Source organism: Notothenia rossii (assembly GCF_949606895.1).
Source record: "Notothenia rossii genome assembly, chromosome: 12".
NCBI classification, from domain to species: Eukaryota; Metazoa; Chordata; class Actinopteri; order Perciformes; family Nototheniidae; genus Notothenia; species Notothenia rossii.
This window is the reverse complement of record NC_136911.1, coordinates 5,526,745-5,549,113: the sequence shown is the minus strand read 5'-3', so window position 1 is coordinate 5,549,113 and position 22,369 is coordinate 5,526,745. Positions and strand designations below refer to the sequence as shown.

Here is a 22,369-nt window from a genome sequence, read left to right as displayed (position 1 = left end):
AAAGTAGGTTTGCTATCAAGTTAGCCATTAGCTGAAAAATGTAGTTGAGGCAAAGGCTGCTGTAAGAAACTCTGTTCAAGAGTTAGCACAGGAGCTAGCATTATTGAAATGGCACCAGCCAAAGAGAGATAACATTAGAAAAATACCTGCCTGGTACAGAAAACAGGGAAAATCAAAGTCATTGAGAAGGTATGCGGTTGGCAGTGAAGCCAGACATTCCTCCATGGTTCAGGAATCTCTAGACGACAACAAGCTCTGTTGCCTCTGGTGGCCACTGGCCGATGACAGGCCGTACTCCGCCGCGTCCTCTCTGGCTATTGTTTGCCCTGAGATTGACTGAGGAAGGTGTTTGTTGTTGCTGGACTCTTATCTGCGTTTCTTGGACCTGGCAGGAACACGGAGCCGTTGTATTAGCTAGGCTGTCTCATGAAACTGAACAGACGCAAAACATCACTCACAGTTCTGCTAATTAGACCTTCTTAGACGCTATCTTGCGTAAAAGACGGCAATGAAGTGTGTGTTTCTTTGAAAGAGAGATAATTAGAACACGAAATCTGGTCAGGAAAATACATTATGTTCACTTTACAGAATAAAAGCGTAGGCCTCCATGTTCAGCCCTCACCGGGAGCATGCTTGTTAATAAGCAATGCTGGCGTTTATAGCTAAATGTGGGACGTTTAATTTCCATCTCTTTTCTTTGCAATGATTGCTTTTATATGCCACCCAGCGCTCATTTTCTAAGCTGTCAGAGTCTGATATTATCCAGCGAGCCTTGCAACTTTCCCTCAGAGAGATATCAATTTCTTAATTAGTTTTACTGCAGCTTTGAGAGCTTTCCCTCCCTTATTTAGCGATCCACTGGGTGAACGTTTACTATTGCTAAAGAATTCATATTGCTAGTTGCACTACCATCCGCCCAGGACCCATCATGATTCCCTGGTGTGGTTCTATGCCGGGTTATTAACTTGGAAACAGGTCTTTTGTTCATTGGCATTTTAATTTTGGAGCCCTTAGTAATTGAGTAACAGGGGCCCATCATGTAGCACAAAAGAAAAAGAGTGAGCATGCAGAGGCTGAAAATTCCCATAAGCTGTCAGGAAAGCGGGGGTGAAGGAGACCCACTCGCTTCTATTGTTCCAACACAAAACATTGAAATTGTGTTTCTGTTGGACCTGCTTTTTCTCACTACTCGACTGAAATGAAAAGGCGATCTCACCAAAAAGAACACTTTTATTAAACGCCAAGTTAGCTGTCAACTTGTCAAGAAAGTGTAGCAGTCCTCTTAGGTCATGTGAATTGTATTTATTCAAGGAGATAATAATGATATTTCACAATTTTCAAACAGTACAGCAGTAAAGTGGACATATAGGCTATTTAAATGCCAAGCCGTATATTTAGCTGTGTTTAACCTCTCTAGTGCTCATAAAAGTGCACATTGTGCCTTTTTTCACAGGTTTGAAAATGTGATACATCGAATGGTCTTTGTCATGATCTATACAAGAAGTGAACATGTGAACCCAGCATATTTTACTGCAATGAATTGTATCTTTATGAAGCTTATAATATGCAGTACTTCCTGTCAGAAAGTCGTCAAATCATAAGGCCAAAATGTGCAGTAAAGTGTTCATATTGAGTCTGCACACAAGTCATTTATGATTTTAAAATGGGGTGATTTTTTGTATCTGTATCTACATGAATGACCTGTATAGTGTATTGAGTGTATTCTTATCCAAAAACTACATATTTTTGGTTGGGTTGACATAATGTGTAAAAAAACTGCTCAAATATTTATATTTTTAATATACGGATGCAAATAGTGTCAAATATAGTTGTATTGCCATGATGCATTTTGGTCACTGTTACAAGCAGAAGTCAGAAGGCCTGCTTGAAGGTAGTGCTGAGCAAAGTGTGGGCTGATTAGACCGTTTGCTTCTGTGATTCACTTCACTATTTTCCAGTGGATATGGAGCTTCAGATTGCATTAACCAACACACCCCTTATCTCCATTCGCTGCCTGGTGGAGCTCCAGCTGGGTGCTGCTGTTTCCTTTACCATTTGTGTTGGCACAGGGAACGGCAGCTCCATGGCCCGGGAGCACCGCTCTCTCTTCAAAACAGGAAGAGCACACTGCTCTCTGATGCTCACTGGAGACAAAAAACAAACCAACGAGGGTCCAGAGGCTTGAGGCACGAAGCTGAGGAAGATGATAACAGGAGATTTTAGCCGGTGTGCAAACCCTTCTCTGCACATGGCGTCGTCTAGATAGTTCCTAATGCTACAGTTTTTCTTTACCACTAAATACAGCATTGATAAGTTATTGATTAACCACAATAACTTGTCCAGGTGTGGAGATTCCAGGATTTTAACTTAGAACCACAGTTCCTATAAATGTAGAAATCTGTTGTTGTTGCAATCCCTTGATAACAACAAACGTTGATCTGGATACCAGATTTTTTTATGTCAATTTAAATTGTCAAAGCACATGTTTCTATTTTCAGCAGTGGTTTTGTTTTGCCATTCGAAATAGCAAAAGGTTACTCTGACCTGGAAGCTTTAGGCAGGTCATTTCAGATTTTGTGGATTTCAACCAAGCAAGAAACATTCCTGGCATCTACCACAGAAATGAGCTCCTATTGTAGGAGAAAACCCTGGAAGAAAACAGTTTTATGTGCGCTGTTATTTAGAAATCACTTTACAAAAGTATAAACCATGTATTTATCAGGCCCAACAAGTACTTTAAGCGTATGACTCTGCTTATGAATAGCTAACACTCATATGACTTTAACGGTGACCTTTCGTGTACTCGGACTGTTTGTCTTTCTTTCCAATGAAACCCCAAAAATAAACAAGGGCAGATGAAAAGGTGCCCTGCTGTCAGAGGTGGGCCATGTTTCCGAATTGTCGCTCCTCGTTAGCTGATGATGGGCTGTCTCCAAGTTGGACAGCTGCAGTCACCGAGGCGGAGGAAAGGCATGCACACACACGCACGCACGCACACACAGGCAGGCAGGCAGACGTACATCTGCTGGCATGTCCGTGCCCTCTCTGATCTCTGACGCCAGCCATCACCGACTCTCTCTCTCTCTCACACACACACATTTATATGTATGCGTAGACACAGGCAGAGCAACCCCAGGGTGATTTTGCACGAGAGCAGGGGGGGGGGGGGGGGGGGGGCAGTGCTTGCCAAATGGAAAAAAGCTGCAGCTTCTGTGAAAGGGGATACAGAACTGAGTTGACTTCATCTCTGTGACACACGATGGAGGGACTCCACAGCCGGCTTGTTTTGTTTTATTCTTGTTTTGTTAAAGAAACTCTGTTTAACTTAATCTGATGGATGAGGTGGAGTCCAAGCCCACTTCTCCAGATGAGACTTTGGACAGCTGAGGCTAAACAATTGTGCGTTAGAGATGTGGAGGAGGAGGGGGGGGATCTAAAATATTTGTTCTATTATATTTCCTGAGATGAACTCTGCTCTCAGCCATGCCAGGAATGTGCCCAGTGTGCCCACCCATCCATTAACCTGTCCAACAACCCTCCATTGTCTGGAGGAAACAAAACACTTCATTAAAAGTGCTGTGAAGACCCTCAGAGGCTCTGAGCGTCAGAGTCAAGACCCCCGCAGACAATTTCATATTACAACTTCATAACCCTGACAACTAGTTGGCAGTGAGTCGTTTAATACAGTTATATTTATTCATGTTGTGTATGAGAATTTGTAAATGGAGAGTTTGCTTTAAGTTTACTGTCCATTTTATTTGCCATTCTTGTTTTTTGAGTTATTTGTTAAATGTCAACCGTGACCATTATTTTCTTAAATATATTTACTGTTGTGTCTTGTTTTTATTATTACCTCTAAATGTGTGTAGGCTATATATATTTGTGTCTATGTATGTATATATAAATATATATATTAATGTGGGTGTAAAGCCTTTATATATACAGTCTATGCCTCTATGGTGTAAAGGCTTGTATGTATGCAGTGGCGGCGCCCAGAGATTTTCTCTAAGGGGTGCTGTGGGGTCCAGCGCTACAGTTGAATTTTCTACTGCAACACTCCCAAACGCACACACAGTGCACCGATAATGCAGTGCTCGATAATCAGCTCACGGCATATAGGTGTAAGCAGGGTAAAGTGCTATTTTTACAAGTGGGGAGTGGACCTCACCTCCTCTAGGAGGGTTCTCACCTCCTCTAGTGGGGTCAGGGGGCATGATCCCCCGCGAAGATTTTTTTTTAAATATTGAAGTTAAAAGCATCAATCTGGTGCACTTTGAGAGCAAAATGAAGAGATCTATGGATACATCTCTCAACATCCATATGAAAGAGAACTGTAAACAGATTTTCTATTTCTTTATAGATATTTTACAAATCACTCCCCTTTTAAAACAAACCGTTTGAGACCCACTGAGATAACTAGACTAAAGTTAACTATCTAAACACTGAGAGTCCTTTACTTCACCTGAGCTGAGGTTATCTGAGACTCTCAGTCTGACAGGAGAGAGTTCTCCCTCCACCTTGTTGTTGAAAAAGCTCCTTATATCCGTTAGCTTGGCTAGCTAGCACCAGATGCTAACCACAACGATCTCCGGTAGATACCCACCGGTGCGCGAGCTCTATCTCTCGCTCGCTCGCGCACGCACACAAAGCGGCTCGTGCCACACACACACACAGAGCAGAGCTTGAATGAAAAACAGAGACCCAGAAGTAAGCTACTTGTACTCACGAGGCCTATTATGTGCAGAATCCCTCTCGCTTTCAGGTGGTTTTGATTGAGTGTCCACACTTGGACGTTGAAGGACTAAAAAACGATCAATTTTTCACTTTGGTGTTAGCAAATAATTTGGCGCTCCAGCTAAAAGGAAGTCACTCAAGTGTCACAAAGTAATTTAGCCTATGGGTAGGTCAAAAATATAATGGGTGCTGGCCATTGGCCTAATCATATCACCTGTGTTGGCTTTATGTTTTTGGTCAAAAATTAGTTTGTTTCACATTTGCATTGATGTAATCAATAATTTTTCTGATTTAATTTAATAAAAATAATAATAATAATTTTCAAAAAAAAACGGAAAAAAAAACAAAACACATATTTCTTGGGGTGCTTTGGCAATTCTGATGGGTGCTTCAGCACCCCCTAGCTCCCCCCTGGCGCCGCCCCTGTATGTATATACACATGTATATATTTCTTTTAAAATATTCGTATTCTCTGGGATGGTGAGAAACAGAATTTCAATCCCCTTGTCTCTGTTACAAAAATAGAGGAACTGAGAATGATGTTGACTTATGTGTATTTCCGCTGTGAAACATGCCTGTGTGCAATTCATCCGATAAACAAAACGTTTTTATTTGTTTTTTTACTAATTATTTTGTGTATTTTAAGCACTCTTTCTATTGTTGACATGAACAGCAAGAAATTACAACCAGAAGAAAATTAAAAATAGTTTATTATCTTCTAGTTGCAACAGCCATATGAACATGTGTTATGTGATTAATTCAAATCGGATTTGAGTTGGCTAAACAAACAACAAACAGCTGCTTCTGATCATCAAAATAGCTTTATTATAAAAGTTACTTCATAGACGGTTGGTTTACATGAAGCTCATGTCAGAGGTGAAGTGTTTGAAACATGGGAGAGCATGTGAGGGATGATTTGTTCTGGAAACAGTTTTGTTTGAGAACGTTTCTACAACACTTTAAACACACCTGCTCAGAAAGACTGTTCTAACATTTAATTATCTGGCTTTCAGTGCCTACAATATCTCACTTTGGTGCCAAACTCCAGGTTCCTTTTAACTTGAGGCCTACGCAAATGTATCATCAGCACTCAGCACCCTTCAGACGGGCATCCATTAAAAATGTTGAAAACTTCACGGCCAAGGAACAATCAAATGATTGCTTGTTTAAAAATGACATATTCCAGACCTTTTAGGTGCCGCGAAGATTCCAGGTGCTACAGACAGAAATGTGCAAGTTTGATGGCCTGTGAAATGCTACATTGTTAATCACACTTTCATATTTACGGTTTGGAAAATGTTGAGTCTTGTGCAGGAGCAAAACCTCCAAATGTTATGCCAACCAACAGGTTCATCAATCAAAGCCGATAGCTTAGTTCTGCACGTGCAGAAAAGACGTCCATGTCCATAACAAACACCAGCATGGAATAAAAGAGTGAACTGATTAGAGAGGTGAGAACTTGGTCAAGTCCTTCTTCTTTTCGTTGTACGTGGTGCTCAGTTGTCCGACCGCCTTGGCGTGCTCCTCGTCCACCTCCTCCTTTAATCTCTGCTGCTCCTTCAGAAACTCTGCCCACTCCTCCTTCAGACGCTCCATGCTCCCCTGCAGCTGGGTGCTCTGGAAGGGAAAAAGAAGAGGAGAGTTAATGGTGTTTATCTAAACTGCCCTTCTTTTATATTTCTGTATATTCTGAATAACGCCGGGCAGTGTATGGGGCTCTGTGTCACCTACAGGTGCAACCACAGAGAACACAATATCATAAATGTGGTGGGAATCTTCAATCCAATCTATTTTTCATGGCTATGTAAATGTGAACACCTGCTATGATTCTTTTGCCTCGAGTTGTTTTTACCTGCTGGGCCTCTAGCTCCCTCTGCTGGACTCTCTCCGCCATGTGATTTGCAGCATCCACTGTGGAATAAAGGCAAAAAGCATTTTAATATTTATATTCCACATTGTCATTTACTCTAACTCTAAACAACATGTATATATTTAAATGTGTTTATTGTGATTGTCTAAGAATGTTTCTTGTGTCATAGGGATTCAAAACAATTAATTACCATTACATGAAACTGTTCATTTGCAAGTTAACATAATTTTAAATGAGTATGTCTCTGCCCTGTGGCTTAAGCTAACAAATATTTTCATTATAGTCATTATAATCTGCATATTTATCTACATTAATAGTTGATTGTTTTTTCTATAATTATCAGAAAATGTATCCATCCAAGTTTCCCAAAGTCCAAGGAGATGTGTTTAAATGTCTTGTCATGTCAGTCCAAAACCCAAATATATGAAGTTAAATATGATATAGAACAGATTGGATGATTAGAAGTCAGCTGAGGCATTCAATTGACACAATGTTAGCACAATTTACAAGATGAAGTGTGAATCTGAGAGATGAGACTCACACCGCGTAAACACATTGGACAGCATGCCCTCCAGATCTGTAGGCAGCATCTGCTCATTTGTTTCCGTAACTATTTTATTGAGGTTCTCCAGCAGTCTGCTCTCCCTGTGTCCACGCTTCTCCTAAAACACAACAGAGGAAAGTGTTAGCCATACATAATAACATTGACATTTTGCATTACATTACATGTGTAAGAAATGTGTATCCATGTATTGTCTATTCACCAGGTAATCCTCTTAATTGGAAAATAAAATGCAGTTCTTGATTAAATTGCTCATATTTAAAGGTGACCTATCATGCAAAATGCACTTTTGTACGTCTTTTATACATGAATATGTGTCCCCGGTGTTCCAGGGAACTCACCAAGTGTCAGAAAACACAACCCTCTCTATTTTCCTCCATACCCAAATCTCTTAAAAAGGGGCTGCAACGGATCTGATACAGACTGATCCAGATTTGAACACTTCTATGACGTCACAGAAGTGGCGCTACGGCTATTGGGCCAACTCCACCAATCAGGAGGAGACAGCCACGGACATTGCCGTTCGAAAGCGCTGGAGACGCTGTAGTACATATGCCAGGCCTGTAGATGGTGCTGTTCTCACAGAATTAGCCCATGAAAAGAGAGTGTTAAATTGAGAGAAATGAGGAATGGCTAAAATGCATGATCTGTTTGGTATTTTGAAAAATAAAAAGCATAAATATGCCTTATACTATACATACATACATATATATATATATATATATATATATACACACACACACACACACACACACACACACACTATATATATATACTATATATATATATATATATACACTATATATTGTAGTGCCGAGAGATAGGGAGTCGGAGGCGGTGCAATGGAGGTGTGAAAGGGTACTTTAATAGAGAGCAGAATAGGACATGTTGTCGGGTCGCAGCCCGGGACGACAAGAGAAAGAGCCAGGAGGGCACACACTATATATAGGTAACACATAACATGTCCGTGTGGGAACAATAGCCGTAACTGTAGTTCCAAGTTTTAATTATGTCCCAGTGGTTAAATAGGTGGTCACCACACAAGTCCCACCAGAATTCAAACATGGCAAAAAAATATATCCCCACGTCCGTGGAGGAAGCACCACAAAAGGGGGCCGCAGGAGAGGGTAGGGGCCCTAACGAGGGCGAGGGCACCCCCACCGGGGGCGGGCCGGAACGGGCCGTCGAAAGGGTGCCGCAGCAGGCGTCGTGGCGAATGATGTCCTCAACCGCCAGTCGGTGAAAGCCGGGTCGCTGAGCCGCGACGGGCGTGAACAACCCGGTGGTCCCCAGCAGGAAGGAGCGCTGCCCGGCCACAGGCGAGGGCGCAGCGGCGGCGGGCACGAAGTCCTTGGGAGGAAAGAACCGGGTCCCTTGGGGGCAGGAGCAGCATCCCCGGGAGGAAGGAGCCGTGGACAGGGGAGAGGCCAGGCAGGGTCCCGGAGCGCGCCACCCACTGGCCGATGAAGGCATGGGCGACGTCCGAAACCGTCGAGGCGAGACGGGGTCCAGAAGCGCGCCACCCAGGCGCCGATGAGAGCATGGGTGGCGTCCGAAGCCGCCGTCGAGGTGATGAAAAGGTGAGAGGGTCCACACGAGGCCGACCAGACCTGGTCGAACCTCCTCTCAGGCACCAGAAAAAGCTCAAAAAGGGCCGTACTGTCCACGGTCCAAAAAAGGTAGGTGAAATCGTGAGAGGATCCACACAAGGCCGACCAGACATGGTCGAACTTCCTCTCAGGCACCAGGGAAAAAACTCAAAAGGTTGATAGCCGTCAGCAGCTAGCCGTTAGCCATGGCCGTTAGCCGCTAGCTGGCAGCCATTGGTAGCTGCTAGCCGTAGCCGGTAGCAAACGAGGTTAGCTGCTAGTCGTCGAAGCCCCACGTGGTTAGCCGCCAGTCGCCGTAGGCTAGCGCAGCCTGGACGTGCAGCCGCACGACCAGAAGAAAACAGCCCCACGAGGCAGCAATCGGTTTGCTGGTCAACCCAGCAGGTCGTGCACGGTCTCCCCGTAGCCGAAAGGCCGATGCAGGAATGGCGAGCAACATCCCCAGCCATTCCGCGGGGCGCGCACCGAGCCTCAGTCCGCGTGCCGGTGGCAGCCACGGACGCCTCCCATCATCCCCGGCATTTCGAGAAAGAAACTTGAGTTCCTTTTGCCGTGTTCGGTTCCGTCCCAGAAACTTCTCAAGATGTATCGGGGTCACCAGTGTAGTGCCGAGAGATAGGGAGTCGGAGGCGGTGCAATGGAGGTGTGAAAGGGAGCAGAATAGGACATGTTGTCGGGTCGCAGCCCGGGACGACAAGAGAAAGAGCCAGGAGGGCACACACTATATATAGGTAACACATAACATGTCCGTGTGGGAACAATAGCCGCCTTTAGTTCCAAGTTTGAATTATGTCCCAGTGGTTAAATAGGTGGTCACCACAATATACTATATATATATATATATGTTCACTATATTATTAAAATATAGCATGATAGGTCCACTTTAAGGTAAATACAGATGTACTGTATACTTACTGTGATTCATGTTTAAACATAATGAAAAAATGTGTCTTATTAGTGCCAGTATATTGTGTCCCCTGCCCACCGACAATTTATTTTTCTGTAAGGCCATACCTCTGTTCATATTTGACGTTCTGATGTGGTGGGTCTAATGATATTTTTTTTTGTCTGAAGCTTTATGAATAACACATATTTTGTGACATGACCAGTACCTCAAACTCTCTCACAAAGTAGCGGATCTCTGCATTGATGACAGGGCGGTGGTCCAACAGCCGGGACTGGATGTCCCCTACATCTGCAGCACCAAAACAGCTCGGATTAATTTAATTTAAGCATATAATAGGACACACAGGATTTTTAAAAAACACTATACATTAGTGTCATCTTTTTTAACATGTAGACATTCGGCACACAGTTTGTGCAATGAAACTGTGAATGGCTAATTTAAAAATTTTTTTCTCTAAAATTAACAATTTGAATGATGAAGACAGTTGCAAATTATAAGGTCTAAACTTGTTTATAAGGTTTTTTGGATCAATTATGATGTAAAATTAAACACATTATACCAGTAATTGAAGGGTATATTCTTATCATTATATTCTGATTCAAATAAAGTTTTGCATATTTATTATTCAACATGTTTGCACACCATGAAAGCAAATCATTTATGTCAATCACCAATTCACCAACGTTCATGGCAGTAAGCTAAAGAAACCACGCTGACATGTAGACTATGATAAGTATTTTTCTGCTGTGAAATTCACTCACCTTTAGCAATCTTGTCCATTTTTGAGACACGTTAATGTAAGGTGTCAAATCAAAGCTGTGTCTCTTGTTTAGCAGCTAGCTCCAACAGCTAAATGCTAACCACTTTGTTCCAAATGACAAGCTAACTAGCTGCTAAGGGTGAAAACGAAAGAGTTACTCAGCAGATCAGTCATTAACATAGCCTATATGTTAATTAAATGGTGATACATAACAGCTACAATATAAAAAAAGTCTGTATAGGTTTTGTAAATTGCAGTCAGGTGAAAAAAAGTCAGCTGACAGCAATGTAAATATTTACTACTGCTTCCGGGTTCGAGGCCGCTGGACTGAACCAATGGGCCGAGAGAGGGGTGTCACATTCAGCTCTGGTAAGAGTTCCTCACACGTAATGAGTTTTTGTTTTTTAAAACAACTTGAACAACTTTCTTCTGCAGTCTTGATTTGAGTTAAGCTACAATGACGTGCTTTTTACGTCTCAAATGTCAGCAAGCATGTATGTGAGACACAGTAGTGTATACCTATGTTTTAGACAGCAGATGGCAGTCTTGTTCTGTGCAGAAAAACCTAAACTTACGACTTCAATTAATTATACACACATTTTTTCAATAAAAATCACATCATAAAACTTTAAAAAATAGTAGGCTATTTTAATAGCTTTTAGGTTGCCAAAATGCAAGTAGCTGATGTTTATCCGCCTACAGCAGCACATTTAATTAATCGTTTAGTTCTTTTTTAATAGGCTCCCTAACCTGAACCAAATTTCAATATATGAACAACTTTGAACAATTCTTAATGAGTGAAAACTGAAGCATGTAAAAACACAAACTCTTCTTCTTCTTTGTACAATTTCCCCAAACCTCTGATAGCTCATATTGTAGAGTCAGAGCTTTGCAGTCTGAATGTTGTGGCTACAAATCAATCAATAAGGACTTATGTCAGCAGAAACCTAGCATAGTGTTCTCTGTGGTAATCCTGTGTTAGGATGGTTCAGTGGTAGTGACTCTGTTTCGCATTGCAAAGTTAAATCAGTGTGGGTTCAATCCTCACTTCAGCTGCATCACTCAAAAAAACAATTATTGTGATCAATATGTTGTTATTTCAAATACTGTGGTCGATCAAACATGTATCAATGTTTAACTTGTGAAATGAATCTCAGCTGAAGTTAAGCTCGTTTCATCTCTGGTTAGGAATCAACCTATTGTGGGGATGGTGGCAATGACACTGACTGGCATCAAAGAGAGGCATTCATGTTGGTTCAAACCCTGTCTCAGACATGCCTATTAGTATTTAAATAAATATGTTTATGCTTTAATTGGGCGGCTGAATAAACACAGTGAAAACTTTAAACCTGGTTCTATAACTTGGAATTTTTGAATATCTATCTCAGGTGAAATTAAGCTTGTTTCTATCTGTTGTTGTCCTTGGTTACCTGAGGGAGAGATGGTGCAGTGGCAGGGATACAGAACATCAGCGCTGAGACGAAACAATACGTGTTCAAGCCCAGTCACAGGTATGGCACACTGAAAAGAGTCTCCGATGTCATTATGCAAAAATTAGTGTCTGTTATCAATACTGAGGGTGGTTTCATTGGTCAGACTCAAATAATTAACTAATATAGAATTCGACTTGGGATTTCTGAATTTTAACTTGCCAAATTGCTGCATTTCAACTTGCACATTTATGTGTTTCCATCAGCACATTTTTAACTTGGGAACTTGCAGCTTGTAGCATGTGTTTTTTTTGCATTTTATTCTGTTCTAGGTTAGTCGACAAAAGTATGCAACAGTAGGTTCTTTGCTAGAGACCAGAGAAGATCCCACAAGGATGTTCATTAAAACAGACTTACAGAGCTGCTGGACATAAAGTTAGGTCTAACAACTGGAGCCTCCAAGTATCTCAAACTAAAACTATTTATTGCCAAAAGTATGTTAATAGATAACCGTTTCATATCCACCTATTAAATACATACTTGTGGGTTATTTGCTTCAAACATAAGCTTGGAGTTCTAGTTTGTTTAATCCATACACAAATGAGTGGATGAGTTATGCCCATGTTTGTTGGATGAGAAACAGTATGTAGACTGAGGGCTTGGCCAGCAGATGTCAGTCTTGATCTGTGTATGAATTAAAGTGACATCAAAGCCTTTACATTAGTTTCTCCACATTACTTGTCTATTCATGAACATTGTATAAAAAAGAACGTTGCTTTTTCTCAAATGCATTTAAACTAAAAGCAATTAGTAGTCAATCCCAAATGTTCCCTAACTGTGTAATTTAAATCACTGTTCCATAAATCAATAAATACATATAAATAAGTAGCCTCTCTAATTGACTCCTGCTTTGTAGGCCTACTTGAACCAAATTCCTTTATATGAGGAACACAATATTTAAAAAAAAGAAATTCGTAAGTTCCCACGTTGAAATTCAGAAATTCGCAAGTTGAAAGTCGATGATGGAAATTCAGAAATTCGCAAGTTCCCACGTTGAAATTGGAAATATCAAAATACGCAAGTTGAAATTCGATGATGAAAAATTCGCAAGTGGAAATACGAAAATTCGCAAGTTGAAATTCGGAAATACGCAAGTTTTTTGACCACATTGTTTCCCCTGTATTTGTTATTTGAAGCAGACCCTTGAAACCTTGCACATTTAATCCACACTTATTCTTGTGTGGCATACCTGCGGCGGTTCTTGAACCCGCATCGTGTCCTCTCAGCGCTATTGGCTGCCAACTGCACCATCCCAGCCGCAGGAGAGGGCGCCAGAGAGAGGAGAGCAAGCACCTACATTTGAGCTGAGATATGCAAGATCACAAGTTAGAAGAGTTGTTTAAAAATGTTTTCTCCTCTACTTCCTAAAAGATTTTAGAAAGGTTGTCCACAATTAGAGACACCTACTGAAACAGTCCTTTTAGAGTTGACAGAAGAAAAACTCAGCTGGGGTGCGATATGAACTGCAAAGCTGTTTCACTACAACATGAGCTACCAGAAGGCTGTATGTTTCATGCTTTACTTTTCACTTGTTAAGGGACTAGTTACTCCGATCACTCCGAACTGAAACATGTTCAAGGTGTCACAGTCTTCTTCTGTCTTCTCATAGCTTGTCTGGAGGAGAAAGTGCTTTGCAGTCTGAAGGTCAAATCCCACTTTAAGCAGATGTTTCTTTCTTACTTACATCAGCTGAAATGTACTTTCTTTCTCTGTATGTTAGTCTGTCTCCATTAACTTGGGACAGGATGGTGTAGTGACACTAACTGACATGAGTGGAATCAATGTGGGTTCAAATCCCCCTTTAGGTATGCTAAATAGGAGGAGGAATTGATTCCTCCCTGGTGGAAAAGTGTATATATATTTTTCAAATGATGTTTTATAAAATAAAATGTAACTAATTAATTTAAAAATAATAAACTAGAAACCAATATGTAGCTTAATAGCTTGTATTTAATTTGTTGTGAGGTACAGTATTTAAGTATTATGTACTTTGTTACTCTCCAACATTGTCAAGAGGATACAACGTGTACCTCTTGCTGCATACTGCTGAAGGGTTTTTCTCTTTTACTGACTGATTGACAATCCATATAGTTTTGTTCCAAGCTAGAGTAGATTTTACTTCAGCTTTGTTAACTTTGGGACGTTCTCGTTATACTTCAATGACGCAGTCACGCAGAGTTACGTTAATGCGGAAGTGGGTGTGGTCAAATCTAAACCGTGTTGGAAAACGACAGACGCCACGGGCATGGATGTAAGGCCACGGGTTGCGGTGAATGTTGTTGTTAGCTTCTAGTGCTAGCTAGCTGCGCTAACGGATATAAGAAGCTGTTTCTAGAACAATGTGGAGGGGATAACCTCAGCTCAGGTGAGGTAAAGGACTCTCTGAGTGTTTAGATCAGGGATGGGCAACTTGGATGGAAGTGGGGGCCACATAAATTATGTACTGTCCACCAGGGGGCCGCAGATTCACTTGGAACACACACACACAAATTCCATGTATTGTATGTAATTATTAACAAATATACTAAGTCTGACATCTTCATTGACATTTTACAATCTTTCAGGGAACATCCTATAATTAGCTCACTAAACAAATATCAGTTCACATAAATGTTATTTAATTTTGGCATGTTTGTATTGAACAGGTTATTTAACAGTGGAATACAACTATTTTAAACAATTGGAAAGCACGGAAAATGTGTGTGCATTAAGATTAACCATTAAGATGACATACACATGAAGTCATGAACCCTAACCCAAAATTAGTCGTGTAACTTGAACCTAAGACACAATAAGGGGAATGTCAACACAGAAACCTGTCAAGCCGCACTCTGCTGTTCCTCAGCGCCGCTCCTCCACCTGCTGAAATTATGAATGAAAAGCGTATAGTAATCGTAGATAACACGGCAGGGTCCGTGACAGTTTGTTTTCATCTGATTTCAAATAAACAAAGTCTTGCTTTTTAGAATATTAAACTTGTTTCGCCAAAATCCGCATGCGGCCCCCGGGCCGCCATTTGCCCATCCCTGGTTTAGATAGTTAACTTTAGTCTAAGTTATCTCTGTGGGTCTCAAACGTTTTGGTCACCATTAAAGTAACCATTAAAGTAAAAATACACCTTTCTCTATTTAATATATCTTAATATGGCTTAAATATTGCCTAAGGCAGCAAACAGGTCAGGACCATCCTTGGATACACATTTATATTAAAGGTCCCATGTCATGGCCATTTCTACTGATCATAATTCCATTGTTGAGGTATACTAGAATAGATTTATATTGTGCAATTTTCCAAACTCACATTGGTTTCTCATACAGCATCACTGTATAGTATGTGTATTCACCGGTATTCACTCTCTGTCCTTAACGGCTTGTTGGAGCTCCTTCCCCCCCCCCCCCCCCCCCCCCCTGTGAGCCCAGTGTGCTCTGATTGGTCGGGACGTTGCGAGGCTCGCTGCTCAGTAAGCTGGCTTACTGGTGTGGTTTCCGGGTCAGCGAGACAGCGCGAAACTTATCCTGAGCACACAAAAACGCTCACAGCCGAAGTAAAAACAATAAGTGTGGCTTGATATTAGGGGTGTAACGGTATACGTATTCGTACCGAAAATATTCGGTATGGGCCCTTCGGTTCGCCGAAGTGTACCGAACGAATATAAAGTTAAACGTAAAAAATTGAGAACGTGAAAAACGTTTTGGAAGTAATCTCAGGTGCTGCATCGCAGCGTTCGAGTAGCATGTTCCTGCAGCCCATGCTCCGGGCGGGGCTGCAGGAACGCAGCGTTCAGTGTAATTTCAACGCGTCATAGAGCGACCAAGTCATTTCATTGGACGAGAGGCATACTATGAGAGCTGGTCACAGGGATGCGTTCAAATTTAGTCAGTTGTTTGAGGAACTGTCGAAATGGCGAACGCAGATAAAGTTGAGCTCGAAAATCCTCCAGCATCATTGAAGTCTCCGGTTTGAGAACACTTTGGTTTCGCAGTTACGTACAAGGATGACGGACAAAGACAGGTGGACCGAACCAAAGCTGTTTGTCGGCATTGTTCAACTAAAATTGGTTACGCGGCTGGCAATACATCAAACTTGCACACTCATTTGAAAAGGCATCACCCGAACTTGAATATCACCGGTACCAAAAGAAAAAAGACTGAAATGCAAACCCAACTCCCGCTAGCATTTAAGCCTCCACCACTTGCAAAAAGTTTAGACCGAGCCAAAGCTATTACAAACACCAAATATCCTTATGTTGCCATGTTAGCAAAGCGCTACCTGGCTGTATCTGCTACCTCTGTCCCTAGCGAGAGGGTGTTCTCCACAGCAGGAGACATTGTTAGTGCCAGCAGATCTGCCCTTTCGGCAAGCAATGTGAACAAGTTAATTTTTCTTTAAAAAAATATGAAAATACAATGACAAGCAAGTCCTAATGTCAAACTGGTTGCTTAGGTGAGTACTAGGACAGATTATTTCAGTTCATCGAAATGCTGCACCTTAATGTTTATTTTATTATATTTTGTATTTATTTGAGTGAATACATTATTCACAGTTTATAATAGTTTAAAACCCCCAAAAAATATTTCATGTTTTGTGATCATTTTTTCTGCTGTACCGAAAACGTACCGAACCGTGACCTAAAAACCAAGGTACGTACCGAACCAAAATGTTTGTGAACCGTTACACCCCTACTTGATATTGAGTAAGAAAAAGGTTGATAAACGCTGTGAGAATGGGTCTGCGGAGAGCATTTCTCCGTGATCCCAACTCGCCTATTACCAACCAGGGAGCTCTATGCAAGTCAATGGGACTCCCTGTTAGTTGAAAATGTACGCTAAAGGTCCCCACCCCTCCTGGTGTGAGAGGAGCTCCGTGGATTGGTCCTTATTGGTTCCCGGAAGAAACAAATGGAAAAAGAGAAATGTCCAACGAGGCGTTCTGGGGCAGCATAGACAGGTCTTTTTTTCTGTTCTGTGTGTGTTCTGTTTCTGTGAGTTTTACTCGCTACAGGGTGTACTTTGAGGGTTTTTGAATCTGCAGACCGTTTACATGCATACAAACCTTCATAACACACAAGAGGAGGGGTAATAACCAAAAAAGCATGACATGGGCCCTTTAAAGGACTTCTATCATGCTATATTTAAATGATATATTATAGGGCCATACCTCTATAAGGTATATTTATACGTTTCTGTTTTCAAAATACCAAACAGATCATGCATTTTAGCCATGCCTCATTTCGCTCTATTTGCTGTTCTCCAGCCCTGTTTTTGCAGGGGGCTGATTCTGTGAGCTGCAGCTGACCACGCCCCCCTGCAGGAGAGGGGAGCGTGCTCTGATCAAGTCAGAAGAGGGGGAGAAAAATAAATCTCCGTCCTCCGTGTTTTATTATATTAAAATATAGAGTGGTTATTCATTTGTTTTAAAGCTCAATAAATAACAAAGAAGACCTTTGACCTGCACTTTTCTAATTTTGTCTGGAAGATTTCAACTTTAACGGGCATCTTGACCGGCGAAAGAAAACCTGAAAACTGAAACTCTGCCGCACGGTCCCCTCGTTCCTTGGAAGAGGCGGAGAGGTGGTTGTTTGTCATCTGCTGGTGGACTAACCGGAGAGAATTACAGTGCTTGCCTCGACGGGGAGGGATTGCATTGAATTACAGCAGCGGGAGCAAACGCTTACCTCGGGGAGGGAGAAAAAGAGCCACAGCGGAGAATAAACAGAAGGGCAACCATGGCAACCATGCGCGGGAAGTCTTCTTCGCTGCTTTTGTGGCAGACTACAGCGCCACTTACAGGCCTGGCATATGTACTACAGCGTCTCCAGCGCTTTCAAGCGGCCGTGGCCCAACCCCACATTCCCCTGATAGGTGGAGAGTTGGCCCAATAGCCGTAGCGCCACCGTCCTGACGTCAGGACAGTGTTCAAATCTGGATCAGTTTTTATCAGATCCGTTGCAGCCCCTTTTTTAGAGATTTGGGTATGGAGGAAAATAGAGAGGGTTGTGTTTTCTGACACTTGGTGAGTTCCCTGGAACACCGGGGACACATATTCATGTATAAAAGACGTACAAAAGTGCATTTTGCATGATAGGTCCCCTTTAAGTATGTGCCTTTGAAACCACCAGTCACCACAAGATGGCACCAAATGACTCACATTAGTTTAGAAAGTCCAAGGCAAGCTAAGCCCTGGTGACTGAATTAGCTTTTATTGCACTTTATGAAATGCTAATATATTTGCATTCATGTTTTAACACAGCACTTGTGGCAAGAACAAAGTATGTGCAGATATTCAGTCTGAGAGAGAAAAGGCATTGTTTGGGGCGAACGTTGCATAGTGGTCAAAAGTTTGTTTGTGAGCTCTAAATTCATTAGGACTGTCATGCTTAGTTAAGAGAAAAATCATTAAGGGCACTACTTAAGTCTCCCACTGTCCACACTGTTTAGTTAAACACTTCTTACATACACCATTAGTTTTGATTTGGGCCTATTAGGGAGATTAAATGATTGATCAACAGCCGAGGGATAAAGAGAGCTCTTCACTGCAGCCTCATGTCGTCTGTAGAAGCTCGAGAGGACACAACATGTCAGATCCTGCAAAGGCCTCTGAAACAGGAACGTGCATCCTGTTGTTTTGTTTATTCATGACTCTGCAGGGGGAAATTAAAAACATTTAGATCAACCCTGAGAATGGTAGAGAGGCTAGGTAAATGAAGCACTCATTACCATGTTTAAAGCAAAGCAGGGGAACATCCACATCTCATTTGGGCTTCACAATAATTCATTTTAAAATGTAGAAATATTATAATAACATCATGAATTATTTTTAATATACTGTATATTTTATTAAAATACTTTCTAGATTAATACAACATGTGTAAAAGCAGTTTAAATAATGAAACAGAAATATCATTTTTGCAGACCAGTCATTAAATAAATATATAAATGTTCTCTAATAAATTGTCGGAAAGACATTTGAATGTGAATGTTTTATTTTGAAATGATATAAAGATTTAAATTGCATTTTGCTTATTTCACTGTGTTGGATATAATGCATTTCATAGAGGGAGAAAAACTGGGTCTACTTTCAAACGTATCCAAAGTTGAGTTTTCCAAAGCATTAAATAATTTGGAGAGCGGATCCCACATCAACATAACGAGGAAGTATCTGTCCTCCTGCATCTCGATCTGCAGCGTCCTGATGCCCGGCTGCAGCCTGCATGCGGAGCTCGTTGCATGAAAGCAGCTCTTGTGTTTCTCTGTGTTTCTGTCCCACAGGTCTATTAAGGGAATTCTGCTTTTTATTTGACACCGCTGCGCTGAACATAAAGCCTTTCTGGGACACTCCAGAACTGTCCCTACAAAAGAAAGACAATGCTCAAAGTTATAAAAGAGCATTACAAATGATATGTTAGATAAATATGCCTTTGTCTAACTCAATGATACGATTACAGCAGCTGTACATGAAGTAGCATTTCAATCTGATTATTATTTTTGCTATAGTTAATGAATAAAAGTATTCACATTATTTTATTACCGTGTATATTTTATATATTGTCAAGTTGTTTACACACATGATCATATAAATACTATTTAGCTCTGCCAATGAGTGTTTAAATGTCTGATGTTGCTTTGTTGGAAAATATGAATATATCTGAAATAAAGAAATACATTCATCATAAATTGTTAAAAAAGTTTTTATTTTCAACACTGAAGCAATAATTTTTTTTAAATCATATACATATCATATATTATGACATACTGGGTACTTAGGATATTTTTGTATTAACAGTCTTAGAGACTCTTTTATTTTGAAAGCAAATCCATTAAAGATTGATATTGTGAATTGTATAAATATAGGCATAGTGAGTCAACACAATACAGATGTATGTATTTTCCTTCTCATAAGATACAATATTTCCCCCCCCTCTTCTTATCACTCTTCCACATATGATCTGTACACAGTGTGCCGGACCGGAGCAGCAGTGTTCCCCCCCCCCTGTGTACATGCTCTCCAGTATCCAGATGATCTCCTGCAGCACTTCCACACACGGTCTTCAGCCGTGCAGTGGGAGGTCTGTGATTGTGGTTTCTACCAAACATGCCCAGTGGCCCTGCGAGTTGCCCCGGTGACGCTCTCGCCTCAGTGTGCCTCTCCTCCCGGCCCGACCACACCGCCCCTGTAACGACGGTGCTCGCATTACCCACTGGGTATAATTATTCTGCATTTTACTGCTCTCCATTCTCTCTCTCATGTTTCCTCTGCGTCTCCCTCTCAGCTCGGCTGGGTCTCGAGCACCGAGGTCCAGGCAGAGGGCCGCGGGCCGCTGCTTTGTGTTCACAACACGCTGAACGCCACTCACTGCACCGCGGCTCTAAACAGGTGGGGGGTGGTGATGGGAGAGGGGTAAGGAGAACGAAAGGAGGGGGTGTTGCTCACTGGATGCCAAGGCCTCTGGGCCTGAGGGGAGGTGGGGGTGGAGGAGCGGCAGGAGAGGACCTGCTGTCCAGAAACCCACCTACCCACTCCTGCCCTTCTCTCATCACATCCACTCTCTCATATCATTTACAGTCTCTCAGTCCCTGGGCTGCAAGCAGGTCGTTTGTCCCGGCGCCACCACCTCCTTGTCCCTCTGCCTGCTGGAGGCGGGGTGCTTCAGAGCCGTCCACCACGGAGGAGAGGTGGAGGGGGTGAGAGCAGAAAATAGAATAAAAGATAGTCAGTTAAAAAAAAACAAGTATGGAGTGCAGCAGGAAGGTAAAGACCCAAATAAACACACTGAAGGCCCTTATGCGGTGAAACTATCCTGCTGTCACTCTGTCCCAAGGCCTGATGGGAAGACACAGTGGCGGTACATGGCTCACAGCCTGAAAATCAACATATGTACTCATCATCCTGCGCTTTTCAGGGAAGGGAGAATATTTCTCTTTCACAGCAAAACCTTGTCATCTTGCTATGATGGCGACCATTTCCCTCAGAGCTTGAGATTGGTACTGAGGCTTTGAGGGAGGACTGGAAGTGTGTGTGTGTGTGTGTGTGTGTGTGTGTGTGTGTGTGTGTGTGTGTGTGTGTGTGTGTGTGTGTGTGTGTGTGTGTGTGTGTGTGTGTGTGTGTGTGTGTGTGTGTGTGTGTGTGTGTGTGTGTGTGTGTGTGTGTGTGTGTGTGTGTGTGTGTGTGTGTTTGGGGGGGGGGGGAGACCAGTGTGTCGGCTATGATTAGAGTTCGATGTGGGCCCCTGCTGCCATTTCAGGGCTCGTCCTTTAGATAAACGGGGAACTGCACTGTCATTTCTCCCATGGGGATCTGTCCCCCTGTCCTCTCCCGTCCTGACACAGGGAGGGATCGCCTCTTTCTCCAAGAGCCAGTGTCGAAGTGGACTGAGGGCAACAGGCTGGGGGAGTCTACAGACCTGTGGAGGCAGAGCGTCCCGCAAAGTGCCCACAATCAAAGTGACAGACGTAGGATGGAGGCAGCACTGAAAGAGGAAATCTCTACATTTGGCAACATTGCTTCTCCTGGCTGCAGCTTTCAAATACACACATATGCATTTAAATAACCCATACACACACACTGAGGAGAGGAGGAGTTGAGACGGTGAGGTTGAGCGGAAGCGTCGACTGAGCTCAACTTGATGGTTTTTGAAGTTTTTCTTCAGTTAGTGTTTGGGTGAGTGTGTGTGTGCGTCGATATTCGACGTGGGACAGAGCAGAGCAGAAAGGCAAAGAGTAGGAAAAAAAGGGGGTCTGCCCTGGGGTCACACACACACAAGCACACAAACTCAAACACACACACACACACACACACACACACACACACACACACACACACACACACACACACACACACACACACACACACACACACACACACACACACACACACACACACACACACACACACACACACACACACTTCTCGGGCTGCTGTGGCATGTTTGGAGCGGTGCCTCGTCAGATTAGGGCCATGCTGGCTGTGTTTGATGGCCAACCTGGACAGACAAGGCCTGCCAGGCACAAACTGCTCAGGCACATGATGTCAGGGCGGTCACACACACGCACGCACACACACACACAAAAATTATCCCGCGCCAGACCAAAGAGACAGATGACACCCAGCATGAAGCTAAAGCCAAATCTGTAAGCATCCGCTGCGATCCAGCTGGCTAGCCCTAGGGTACCTGTCTCTGCGAAGTGGAATCAGCGTCACCCCCGTGAGCTGTCAAATTAGCTCACAGGGCTGGAAATGCTGAAGAGATTTGGCCCCTCGTAGTAGAAGAGCAAAAAGAGGGGGAGGGGGGGGGGGAGGGAGGGTGGTGTTAAAACATGTTATTAATTCATCCTCCTGTTGGGAAAAATGTTTAAACTCCCAACAACATACATCACAAAAGGTGGGCTCATCAGTGTGCTTAGTGATGGAGACAAAGGACATACACACACCTACACATG

The 22,369-nt window shown here is 42.5% G+C and overlaps 1 protein-coding gene across 1 annotated transcript; it reads right to left on the bottom strand.

Annotated features, from left to right (window-relative positions):
* Positions 1 to 5,536: 5,536 nt before the first annotated feature.
* Positions 5,537 to 10,753, bottom strand: bloc1s5 (biogenesis of lysosomal organelles complex-1, subunit 5, muted). Its single transcript, XM_079661165.1, has 5 exons — positions 10,445 to 10,753; positions 9,889 to 9,971; positions 7,146 to 7,266; positions 6,587 to 6,645; positions 5,537 to 6,351 (listed from the first exon to the last, which is right to left on the bottom strand). The coding sequence occupies exons 1-5, from the start codon at positions 10,461 to 10,463 to the stop codon at positions 6,178 to 6,180; spliced, it is 456 nt and encodes a 151-aa protein (XP_079517291.1). The 5' UTR covers positions 10,464 to 10,753; the 3' UTR covers positions 5,537 to 6,177.
* Positions 10,754 to 22,369: the final 11,616 nt, after the last annotated feature.

Excerpts from the sequence above, each read along its gene's own strand:
- bloc1s5 (XM_079661165.1), bottom strand. Across the intron at positions 7,267-9,888 it reads ACTTTGTGAGAGAGTTTGAG|GAGAAGCGTGGACACAGGGA; the intron begins GTACTGGTCATG and ends GTTGTGTTTTAG. Across the intron at positions 6,352-6,586 it reads GGGAGCTAGAGGCCCAGCAG|AGCACCCAGCTGCAGGGGAG; the intron begins GTAAAAACAACT and ends TTTCCCTTCCAG.